Genomic DNA, 12,395 nt, shown 5'->3' on the forward strand with positions numbered 1-12,395 from the left:
AAATACAGAAAGTACACAGACACAGGTGCATATGCGAAGCACAAGAGGACAACACAACCCCACCTATGCCTGCTTCCCTCTAGAACCTGGTACTTACCCTCTTTTTCCACTTCGGGGTGGAGGACCACTGCGCCTTTCACTCCTAGGCCCTGAGAAGTTCCTCCCTGGCTTCGCTGGCCCATTGTTGCCACGTCGGTTTTGACGGTCTATGCCAGGCCGCTGGCTAGAGAAACTTCTCTTGGCTATTTCCCTTTTTGGAGCTCCAGTGTTTTCTCCTGCCTTTGCAGCCACCTGTGCTGCTACATCTGCTGTTTTCTTCTCATCCCTCTCACGCCTCTCATTGAAGTCGCTGCTTTCTGAGGCCGTTTCCCACTCTTCATTTGCCTGGTCTGAGGAATTCTGGTTGGACAAGTCTGGTGTCTTACTTCCCGAAACTTCCAGCGCAGCGTTGGAGGGCTCATTACCTGTGTTACTGACCGTAGCACTTGTTGATGAGCTGGTTACTGCCTCATTTATCTTGGATGCAGCCTCTCTCTCTTTTAGCCGCCTGAAGCGTGGTGGCTTATCTTGCCTCGGAGGCCGAGCAGGCCTTTGTCTTCGTGGCCTCTCCCTGGTTGGATCAAACTTCCTCTCAAACTTTGGAGGTCTTTTATCAACAGGTATAGGACCGTAATGTTCATTTCTCCTTGGAGGCTCCCCGTCTTCTGTTTTAATGATCTCTGTTTGTCTAGGGTTCCACTGATTGTCTCTGTAGGCTGGTCTCCTTATTGTGGATGGACGTGGAGGACGCCCGCCAGGATCCCTACCACCACGCCTATACATCCCCCCTCTGCCTCGTCTAGAAGGCTCTCCCTTCGGAAGAAACCCTGGTTTGGGTTTATTCTCATCATCTCTTATATAATTTTTTTCTAGAGATCTGTTGTCTACTCTGATATTGTTTTCAGGTTTGAATGACAGTGGCTTCATAGGTTTCTTGCCATCGGTTCTCTCCTCTCTTTTTGGGTGCTTGCCTTTGATTAGGCTTTCTTTGTCTGAAAGCAGAGTGTCACTTGCACTTTCGTGAACTTCGCTGTCAGAGTCAGTCTCCGAACCATGCTGTCGCCGCCGTTTTGGAATTACTTCGAAGTCAGAACTCTCACTGCGAGTTTCACTCTCTTCTCTCTGCCTAACAGGCCCTGAAGGCACGTGGTCTGATCTAGGCTTAGTATCTCTGTAGGGTGGGTACTCCCTGTTATGGCCTCTGCTGCCCCGACCACGTCCTCCGTAAGAACCTCTGTAGCTGCGACCTCTAGAATAATACTCCCCACGACCTCTGCCTCTGTAGCCCTGATCTGGGAACCAGTCCCTATCCCTAGCCTCCTTCCAGTATGTCCTAGGTGGTAAGCCAGGCTCTCTTTTCACCGGCCTGGTTTCTAAGCGTGGCTTCTCCACAATCTCCTTGCTAACTGCCTTCTCTGTCTGCTTTTCCTCCTTCACCGTGGTAGCTGGCTGCTGAGCTTGTGGCTGCTGCTGTGCTGCGGGCTGAGCAGGCGGCTGCTGCGGGATGGCAGGGGGCAGCTGGGGAGCAGCAACAGGCTGGGGAGCTGGGAGCTGCTGGGGGACGGGAGGCGTGGATGGCTGAACTGGAACTTTAACCACAGTCTCAGGCTGACTGCTCTCCGAGCTGGCAGGCGTTGGGGCAGCATCCTGGGCTATCTTCTTAGCCAGAGGAGCACTGCTAGAGGCAGGCGTCTCTGGCTCAGCCTGAGGCACTGGCACTTGAGGTGCTTCCTTTTTGTCACTTTTTTCAGATTTGCTCAGTTTTTCATTAGCCATCTTCTCTCCTTCTTTCTCCTTCCTCTGTTCACGCTCTTCTCTCTGCTCGCGCTCTTCTTTCATATCTCTAAGCACCGGTTTCTTAATAGGACCCGATCTTCTTACTGGTCTATCACTGCCTTCTTCTCTCCTGCCATAACCTGGCCTAGGACCCCATCTTGTTTCAGACTTAGGTTTGAAGGTTTTTTCAGGTTTTGGTCCTTCTGTTGTTCTATTACTGATCAAAACTTCTTTTTTTGGCTTAACCTCAATTCTCTCAATTATCTCCTTTGACTCAACAGACCTGTTAATCAATTTAGGGATATTTGCTGCTGTCTCATTCCTCTGTTCTTCCGATTTTAGAGAATGACTTGAACCATGGGAAATGCTTCTCTTTAATGAAGAGTGACTCTCCCCCACAGGGGCAAGTTCTTCTGGAGAGCTGCGTGAAACATTCTCATCAACTCCTTCGAAATTAGCTGCAGTGTTAGATGTGTCAGTTTGGAGAGGCTGTACATCTTCCAAAGGCCTGCTTGGGAACTTCTGTACCTCCACCTCTCCCGATTCTCTGAAAAAGTCTGTCTTTGGATGAGAGTCCAACTGGTTGTGTTCTACAGGATAAGCTGCAGAGGGAACAGCAACTCGTTCTTGCTCCAAGTGTGCCTCAGACCTAAGACAAGGCAATTAAAAATGTTACAATGGGGGAAAAAGTTCTTATTGATAAATATTTGCCTAAATAATTTTCTGTTTGCATGAAGGATTTATGTCAGCTTCAGGAAACATAAGACAGTCATTTTCAGTGTCTGCTATTTTTATAGAGACCCATGTTATTCTACCCTGGTTAAAAATTCAATGTTGCATGTACAGTTCGCTTTAGGAATGTATTAATGGCTATACCTGTACTTTAAACCAGGCCTCCAAGTTAGCAGGGTAACATCACTAAGTATCATGCAGACCACAGTACAGCAAAAAAAAAATAAAAATAAAATATATTTGGGAGATATTTTGAAGATGTAGAGGAAGCCTTCCTGACCGCTCAGCATGCAGCAAAGGTCCAAAGGGACTGTCTCAGTTTATACCACTTGTACTTAACACATCACTTTTGAAACTAATATACATCAGACAGAAGCTCTCTTGTATGTGGACGAAGGAAAGCAGATGAAGGACAGGATACAATACTGCAGCAGCATTCTACAAAACTGAAAATTTACAATATTATGGCAATCACCATTCATCAAATTAGATTATGGATCCTAAACAAGGGGTAAAATGCCCTTCTACACCCTACTATAGGGCAGGAATGTCTTATACGAGAGTGCCAAGTACATTGTGTCCCTCCAGTCACAACTCCTTTTAAAGTTGTGTGTGAAAAGCAGCAGTAACTTGGTCAGAATTTACAGTTGAAAAAGTATTTTACAATATAAATTCCATAGCTAAGTGCATTATCGCATATTGCTCAGAAGTGACAAGAGTAGGTAATTCAGGCTTACCTCAAGTTGTCAGTCTCTTCTAACACTTTGGGAGGAGAACTAGCTTGCTGAGGTTCTGCATGGGGGTACGGGTCTGACCCCCACATCATGCGGGGCTCTGACAAAGGAACAGCGTGCTCTCTTGCTGAGCGAGCTATGTGGTCAAAGGAATCCGAACTAGCTGCTGATCCTTCTATCTGGTCTCTTCTCATCAGTGGTTTGGGAGGCATAATTCCTGGAACAGGTTTAATTTCAACAATTGAAACCAATTTAACATTAGCAAAGAGACCTAGCTCATAAAACACAGAGGGTATCAGGGGGTCCTGAGAAGCACTATTCTCTCTCCTCCTATCTTTTTTCTGTACCTTCTGTTGTTGGAACCAAACGGTTTTTCACTGCCAGATGACTTCAGAATGATTAAGTCATTCACCACCCTTACCCTATGTAACAACAAAATGAAAAGCTGTCTGCTTCCACTATAATGGAAAGAACCAGGCCTGTACATCTGTAAACTTGTGGATTAATTTTCTGCTGCAAGATCCAAATGGCAAAGGCACGATGAGTGTACATACAAGTGTTTTATGGTACCCTGTTAAGGACTACAGGTCTATTTATTTTTTTTTATTAACATTTTAAAGAATTTAGCTTTTCTAATTGCAAGTCAGACAGCCATTCTGAAAGTTAAAAAGGACTTGTAGTGCCAGGAATCTGAAAACAGAAATATAGCAAGTATTCTGAAGGTGCTAGCTAGTACACAAGATAAAAAAAAAAAGATATTTTTTTAAAATAAAGTGCTACCAAGTGCTAACACGAGAGATAAATGGTTAAACACACCATTTTTATAGTGTAATGACCCAACTCATGCCAGCTTTAACATTTGCAGCCAAGTAAGGCTTACAATGACATTTTGAATACAGCCCTGTCACTAACATGCCTTGATACAGGAGAAAGCTATGATTTTACTTTCTAGTCGAAGATACACATTGATGTATGACTGTATCATTCTCCCAGTATCACTAAAATCTACTTAGTCTCATATAATGTAGTTTTCTTTTTTATAAAACTTATCTATTTATAATTACTAGACACAGGTTAAGGAAAGACATCTATTTCAAAACTGAGCAAGTTCAACAGTCAAACATGCTGCCAGATTTTACCTGGATGAATTGGAGGCATATCCATTGCAGGCCTTCCTGACATCATTCGCGGGTCCATGTAAGACTGCATCATTAGCCACCGGGGATCAAAGCCCATTGAAGCTAAATGCTGAGGATGTGGCTGCATCGGCTGGTAAAGGGGTCTATGCTGGGGAGGAGGTACAGGGCCACTAGAGGGCTGGGAGGGAGCAGACTGTGGAAGTACACCTTGCTGCTGTTGCTGCCACTGTTGTTGCTTCATCTGCTCCTGAATGATAGAAAACAGTATTACAAGATTAAATTATTATTTTTAAAGATTAAGACTTGAGCAGAATTAATAACCCTTAGAAACAACAAGTGTAGTCACCTCTGGGATACTAAGCATCCTGAAAATTAATCTCAAATAGGAATCAGGATGAACAAGGAGAAAAGGAGGGGGAAAAAAAGGCTGGACAATTTAGAGTAACTACAGTTTCACTAGTGTTTGGCTGAGATATAGGAAAATCTACACTTTGTGCATGTTGTGAATAACAAGTGCTCTTCAGAGCATAGGAACTGAGTGCAAATTACATTCATGAGTGTCATGCCCTTTAAAGAAGAGCTGCAGAAACAATGATAATCAGATAGCAGCTTCCAAAAGAATCCACAGGGCAAAGCTCTACTTCCAGCAATTGATGCAAAAAGCAGCCAGTGTTGAAAGCCTCTCTTGTCTTGTCCTCCCTTATACATTTTGCAAGGGATGAGAAGTGCTTACTGCAAAGGAAATTCTGCCAATACAATAGATATCACAGAAGCTGGAAGCCAACACCTCAGACTTTTAAAAAGAATCCCTACAGTCACATTCTTATTTAGAATGAGGCAGAAAGACATCATTTTAGTGAACTTGTTAGTTACCTGCTGCCTCTGAAATCTTGGCGGTAGTGATTTCTGGAACTGTTTAGAATAGCCTGAGGAAACAGCAGGACGTGGCTGAGATCCTGAATCTGGCTCACTCTCATGAGTCACCTGTGCATTCTCTTTCTCATTCCGACCACTGTCTTGTCGGGTAAAGACTGGCTGATCTTCTGAGAAAACAAACCAAACCAAAACCAAACAGATGTGAGACGAGTGCATCTGAAAACTACAATAATTTCATGTTAACCAGAGCATCAAATAAAGGACCTCTCTAAGATGAATAACCTTTCTCTAACCTCACAGTTTTAGTTCTCAAAACAGACATGCAAAAATGTTAAGAACAGCACCTCAAAATACTGTCATTAATCCATCTCTCAGCATCCCTTTTAAACTTAAGCTGTGCAATCAGATGTCATTTATGTTGTAATATTGTGCGATTTAAGAAGTGCTGCATCAATGCTATCATATTAAATGCGGATCAACTTATTTATGCATCCAAGTTCAGTTTCACAATCACTTTTATCCATTTAAAGCTTAGAAAAACGTTAGACTATGTTTAATAACAGTTTTCCTGTTGCATTCAAGCTCCACTACAAAAAAATGCACCAAGTTTAAACATGCTCTTCGCATCTACTTCTCTAGGCTTTCTTAAAGAACAGAATAGCTGAAATAATTTACATTGCTTCTTGGCAACATGAATTGCTGACCCTCTTATCAAGAAGAAAGGAAGCCTTTTTTTTTTTTTTCCTGCATTCTTTTATGTCCAGCCTAAATCACAGAACCAATTTTTCCTTTAACATTTTGATGAGCTGGCCAAACAGGTCTAGCTCAAAGGACACAGTCAGCAGCTGTAATGTGCCAGGAAAATAAATGGTCTTGATGCACTTAATTAGGTATTCAAATTAGACACTTAGATTACTACTATGCTCTGTGGCTCAGCTTCAAGAAAGACAACTCCTACTTGTGTGCAAGCATACCTTTTTCTTCCTTGTTATTCCTGCTTTCACTTTCTTGTTTTTCTACTACAGGTGTTGCCACAGGTTCTACAGGCTCAGGAGCCTCATTTGCTGGTTTCTCCTCTTCTTTCTCCTCCTTTTCTTTCTCTTCTGTCTCTGCCTCCTTTTCTTTCTCATTCTCCCTTTCTTGCTCTTTTGCTTTCTCCAGTTTTTCTTTTTCTTCTTTTTCTTTTTCCTTCTCCCTCTCCCTTTCCCTCTCTTTTTCCTTTTCCCTTTCCCTCTCCCTCTCCTTTTCCCTTTCCCGTTCTCTTTCCCTCTCTCTCTCCCTTTCCCGCTCCCGCTCCCTTTCTCTTTCTCTTTCCCTTTCCCTCTCTCTCTCTCTTTCCCGCTCTCGCTCTTTTAGAGGGTCTTCTCGGGAGGGTTTTGTCATACAGCCAAATTTCTCATTTAACCGTTTCAGCTTTTCTGCGCAAGCTGCTTTTCTTTGTTCTTCCATTCTTCTTTCTTCCTCTTCTCGTCGTTTACGGGCTCGCTCAACTGCAGCAGATATCTCTGATTGTTGCCTTCTCCTCTGTTTCCATATTTCATCTTCATCTGGTACTGGTTTAGGGGGAAAGGGTCCCTGCCTTCCAGGTATCTGGCGATCAGGAGGAGGAGGATGCTGCAATATTTAAATCACTAAGTTAGGTAGAGCACATATTATATAGAACAGCAAGGTGAAATGGGCATTTTAACTACAGCCAACAGATGTATTTGGATTGCACTTTTAAAAAGTGAGGTTTGAGAGACAAACCAAGACCCCACCCTCCTGCTCCAGTTACAACCCATGCAACCTGAGCTCAGAAAGGAGAAGAAAAGATTCAGTTGGGCTCATGTCACTGCTCCTTATCACTGCTCAGGCAAAGTGACTACAAAGATGACAAAAACCTTTTAGACTTGGTTACAGCCTGTGGGGGACAATTCAAAGTCTCCAAAGGAACCAAAGAAATTCAAGGTTGTCATAGGATAACAGTGATTTTAAAAAGGACTGCTGAAAATTGGAAAGAAGCTGCTATCTCCACACTTCACTTGGAACTTCATCTCCCTGTCTGCATGGGCATGCAGCCAATACTCGGCCACATTCAGCCCTTGAACAACCTCCCCACATCCCTGTCCCCTCCATTCCCCACACAAACGCTGGATAATCAAAACCTCTGGAAGTTTGCATGTATTTCATACGCCACTTTCAAGATGGGGCTGCTTTACACAGTTTGCAATGTGGTTGTGTTGAGGTCCCACTCCTACTCAGCCCCAGGTTCTGTGTCACTTTACTTGTTACAGAAAAGGCTTACCCCTATGCAAAGCATCTTTACTTTTCCTAGTTTAACTCCCTCCACCATCACATTAAAGAATTTAACTCTAGAAAATAAGGACAACTCTAATCTTTCTTACCGGTGGTAGAATAGATTTGGGATGAACGGGACCACCTCTGTCATGTATAGAGGGCTGTGCTGGACCCCGATCCTATTGGATCAAACACAAGAGCAGGGTAAACAAACTTACAACAGAAGTAAGGCTACAAGTTTTAGATGCACTGTTTTCTACTACTTTGTATATAAATCTGTATGCAAAAAGAGGGCAAGGACATCTCCATTTAATGTACTGATACAGCTGTACAACTTTAAAAATTCACACATCCAAATTTCTGAGTTTAGTCCACTGCACTCTTTTCCCTTAGGTTCAATGTAGCATCAAACCACGGAAGACTACACGATCTCTACACAGAGAAAAAGTGCAATGGAAACTAATTCAAGATCCATCTTCGCTCTTACTGTTGTCAGAAGAAAATGTTTCCCTGAAATTTTCAGACAAAGCCAACAGTATGTTTTCTTCAGGGGAAAAAAAAACAGCCAACAGACTGAAGCAGATATAAACTGAGTTGGTTGCCATTCTTCCTTTATTACAGGATAATCCAAAAACCAAAAAGGTCAAACTGATGAATTCTACATGGTCCGTAGAAAATGTGTCTACCTGAGAAGTAAGAAGCAAGCTGATACGATACTGTTTATATTAAAGAGAGCCTGGTCACGATATAAAAAAATCAGGAAACGTGTGGGCCAACAGGGTGCTATTTGCCCTGTGCCACTAGCAAACATGATGGATACGAGAATGGCTTCGTTCTGTTACAGGAATGGACAGGCAACAGAACCAAGTTACGGCATGTTACTTGAGCCACAGCAACCAACATAGGAGTTCTTACCCCTTCACATCTCTGGATTAGAACACGCTAAATAAATACATGCTACTACATTTTGGGACCAGAAAAAGCTAAGCAGCACTCCATCAGTTATTGCAGCTAAAATAATCAGTAACTAATGCTTTTACTCATGTTCACAACCTTAATAGACCTGACAGTTTGGAAAGACACCTGATGCCAAAAGAGTCGAAGGAAAGAAGACACAAACCTGATCAAGCTGAGTTTTGCCATAAGGCCCTTTGGCCGCTGTTGTGGAAACCTGGGTGGCAGACTTAGCGTTTGTCTGCTCTTCTGCTTCCTTCTGGCCATCGGGGCTCTGAGAATCTTTTGTTGGTGTTTGTTCATCACTGGGCAAAGAAATAAGAAAAATCAAAGGTGTACTCCATATTGGTCTTTGGTGATTTATCTTCTATCCCCTGAGTCTCTTAGCAAGAGTGAAAGATCCTCACAGTAAAAATCACTTCCACTGCATGCCCACGTGACTGCCATCTGCAGACAGTTATGCCGTTTAATACAATATTAAATTACTGTAATAAGTGTTACTGAAATGAGTACTTCATACATTTCATTCAACTTTCCCAAGAGCTAAGCTAGTTATGTGGCATTCACACCAACTGGCAACACCAACTCACCCACTTTCCTTCTCTTTTTGACTGCTTCCTTGCTCATCGTCATCGCTGAAGTTCAGCTGCTCGGTGTAATCCACTTCACTCTGAGCCCCTGATGCATAAGCACGTATTCCATTAATCATTCAGAAGAATTCGATATACAAATAACAGAAATCACCAGTCTGACGTTCTTACCTGCCCAGCCTTCATCAGCCTCAGCATCAAGGTTATCGAATTTATCAAGTTCTTTCAGCTCACTAGCACTAAGAATGGATGGGCGCTCAATCGGTTCTGAACACCATGAAGGTGGTCCTCTTCCCCTCGGCCCTCTGAAAAAGAGAAATAAAGGTGATGGTCATTATTTATCCAGCAGAATAGCTAGATAGAAGGCCAACTTGTATGACAATTGTTTCAAGTATACACTACGCTGTTCTCCCACATCAGTTTAAATGTGAAGCATCATCCGTACATGAGACTACTGTAGTTCATATCATTACTGCTACATCACCACAGTTCTCCACGGAAGAGAAAAATTAGATAACATAGCCTTGCTTGCACACTTTGCAAACAAGCCAAATGTTCCATGCTGTTTGTTGACACTAGAAAGCCACCCTTCTTATGCCACTATCCACTTCAAAGATATTTGTTTGTATTTTTCATGCTTTTTCCATTGTCAAAGCTTCTGTACTCTTTGTACTCCTATACTTAAGTTCTCTCAGTCATTGCCCAGCTTCTCCTGCTCTCTTCCTGCATTCCAACCACAGACTATCTGTCAAAGTTCATACCATACTGCCTATTTTATCCCATTTCCTATCCCATTTTGTATCCTATCCTATTTCATATCCCATTTCATGCATGTACACAGCCATCCTCAACCAGGGGAACACACAGAGAAAGGAGTAAAATTGATTTCATAAAGGATTAGAGTTCTACTTTCACTGATGAGCAGTACAGTTGAGAACCAGGAATTTACTTTGTGACAATGCAACAACAGTCATTTGACAGTCAAAGTGCTGCTTGAAGTTACAAATGTGTCCCTAACTCTCCTGCTCTTCAGATTCAAAAGCTCTGTAACATGCAGAATTCCTTTAAAGCAGGATCCCTTTAAGTTTTGCAGCAGAGCTGTGAAACAAAAGCCACTCCATGGCACAGCTCCACAGAAGCCAAACTTGAGACTCATCAGTGACAGCATATAATTGTAATCAAGACTTACAGGGCAAAGTATTTTTTTGTTATTATTTTTTCCCCCCAGTTTGAATCACACGCACAGTTGATACTTACAAAACAGGAACACTTGTAAGGTGTCTTACCTACTGGGCTCAGAATTTGGAAACCTTGTGGGGCCTTGCATGGAAGGAGGATACGCCATTCTAGGATACTGATTGAACATCTAAGAAAAGTTTCAAACGGGAGACATTTGTTAAAAACCATCATTGCATTAAACATACTGACAACATCAAAGGAATCATAATGGAAGTAAAGTAAGGCTCTTCAATTAAAACAGTCTTCTCAAACGACAAGCACGTGACATCAAGCCACCAAGGTGGAGCAATTCAAGTATTCATCAACTCCTGACAAGCTGAAACTTAATGCAGCAGGAGTGGCAATATGCAGGCAGATCCTTAGGGGATCTGGTTGTTTTCCCACTGTTCTAGCTAAACTACTAAGCTTTCCTTGGAGGGAGGAAAAAGGGGTTTAAAGGAATCACAATAGCCAATAATCAAACTTTTTGTGTAACCACTTACATAAGGGGGCATCATTGCCCTGTACTGAGATGAGATAGGTGGTTGCTGCTGGCCATTCAGCTTGGGCTGTGGGACTTGTGGTAACCGCGGATCCCTCTTCTCTGCTGCCTTCTGGCCATCGTTTTGTTCTGCTGGTGTAGCGTTGCCATCTTCTTGCCCAAGACCTTCTTGATCAGCTGTAGAATTGGGTGAGTTGCCCTTATTACCGCCTTCTCTCCAGTTAGTAGCATCTGCATTAACAGAATCAGTACGAGAAAACAAGGACAGACTTTATATTGCAGATTCACAGACAGGAATGAGGAAAAATACATTCTTCCTGCGCAGCTCTGTGACATAGCGATGTGCGCAGACAGACTTTCGTACTTGCTATTGAAACAAACAATAGCCACTTGAGAAACAGGGAATGCTTTCTAATCCTCTCCAGCCCTACCTCCAGCTGTGATCCTGAAGGGTAAGAGTTAAATCTACAGACCACTAGTTGTTTTTCTCTACCTTCCAAAACACAAGGTGATTTAGGAAGGGTATTGATAATAATAAAATGCAAAGATTAAGATGCTTATGCAGAGGCCTCTCATGATTCTCTGAAGCAGCTCGAAATGACGTATCTATGCATTGTATTTCTAAGTAAAGACAGGTATCCAGAGCCTGGCTTGTATCGGATAAGGAAGGAATAGAAGAGATGAGGGCTGTACTTAACTAGTTATTTAGAGAGTTCTTTAAATACACATTGTGTCCACTGTGGTATCTGGCAGGTAGAAGTAAGAAAATGCCAATACGGTGCAACTAACCAATGCTCCTCAAAGCACAAGTGGGCTACTGACCAGACTTGGCAAATAGAGAGTGGACTGCAGGAGAGGACTGAACACGTGTTTTCCACACTGGGAACACAGGAAAGTAGAAAAAAAATCTTTATGACAATTTCTTAAATAAGCTAAATGTATGATGGAGGTAGTCACACGACTTTCATGTGGGAGGACAGTTTGCAGCTGCTTCTTTACTGTAGGTATGTTTGTTAAAATAACGAATTCATGAATTATTTTGTACAGGGAGCATATACTCTTGTAATAAATGAGTTCCAGACAACTGCATGCAATTTCACAAAAATTTGTACCATATACTTACTTTGTGGTCGTAAGCTGGGTCCAGATCCGTGGGTCTCTTCAGATGCATCTTTATCTTTGCCTGACTTTTCCTGATCCCCAGCTGCCGGCAGACTGGGAAACTCTTGCTGGAAATAACTATTTACTGGAAGAGCTGGACCTACAAAAGAAGATACTCAGAGTCACAAGTTTTCCATAGTCAACAGTTCAGAAGGCAATCCTATAAGCCTGATCATCCTTAAAATGTCAACCATAGAGCTGCATTAATTTACTGGTAATGGAATTCATGAGCCAAGAGCAATCCTCATAAAACATTCACACTTGCTACCAAAGCTGTTAAATTTACTAGGCCAGCTATCACATTTATTTGGAATGAGAATAATCCAGAAGCAAGCACCAGAGAGCAATAATCGACAGCTTGAATTGTCCAATGGAATGAGACATAGCATGGGGAATA

General features: G+C 42.5%; 1 protein-coding gene across 1 annotated transcript in view; it reads right to left on the reverse strand.

The window, feature by feature from the left end:
- Positions 1-12,395, reverse strand: part of PRRC2C (proline rich coiled-coil 2C) — a 69,964-nt gene that overhangs the window by 32,875 nt on the left and 24,694 nt on the right. The window contains exons 6-17 of the mRNA XM_082766063.1: positions 11,961-12,098; positions 10,839-11,068; positions 10,404-10,483; positions 9,289-9,422; positions 9,118-9,205; positions 8,694-8,832; positions 7,681-7,752; positions 6,271-6,910; positions 5,294-5,463; positions 4,421-4,667; positions 3,285-3,498; positions 98-2,464 (exon numbers count right to left, since the gene is read on the reverse strand). Of these exons, the coding sequence (XP_082622189.1) occupies positions 98-2,464; positions 3,285-3,498; positions 4,421-4,667; positions 5,294-5,463; positions 6,271-6,910; positions 7,681-7,752; positions 8,694-8,832; positions 9,118-9,205; positions 9,289-9,422; positions 10,404-10,483; positions 10,839-11,068; positions 11,961-12,098 (4,519 nt within the window). The remainder of the gene's footprint in view (positions 1-97; positions 2,465-3,284; positions 3,499-4,420; positions 4,668-5,293; positions 5,464-6,270; positions 6,911-7,680; positions 7,753-8,693; positions 8,833-9,117; positions 9,206-9,288; positions 9,423-10,403; positions 10,484-10,838; positions 11,069-11,960; positions 12,099-12,395) is intronic.

This window comes from Aythya marila (assembly GCF_965140915.1).
Source record: "Aythya marila genome assembly, chromosome: 8".
In the NCBI taxonomy this organism is placed as follows: domain Eukaryota; kingdom Metazoa; phylum Chordata; class Aves; order Anseriformes; family Anatidae; genus Aythya; species Aythya marila.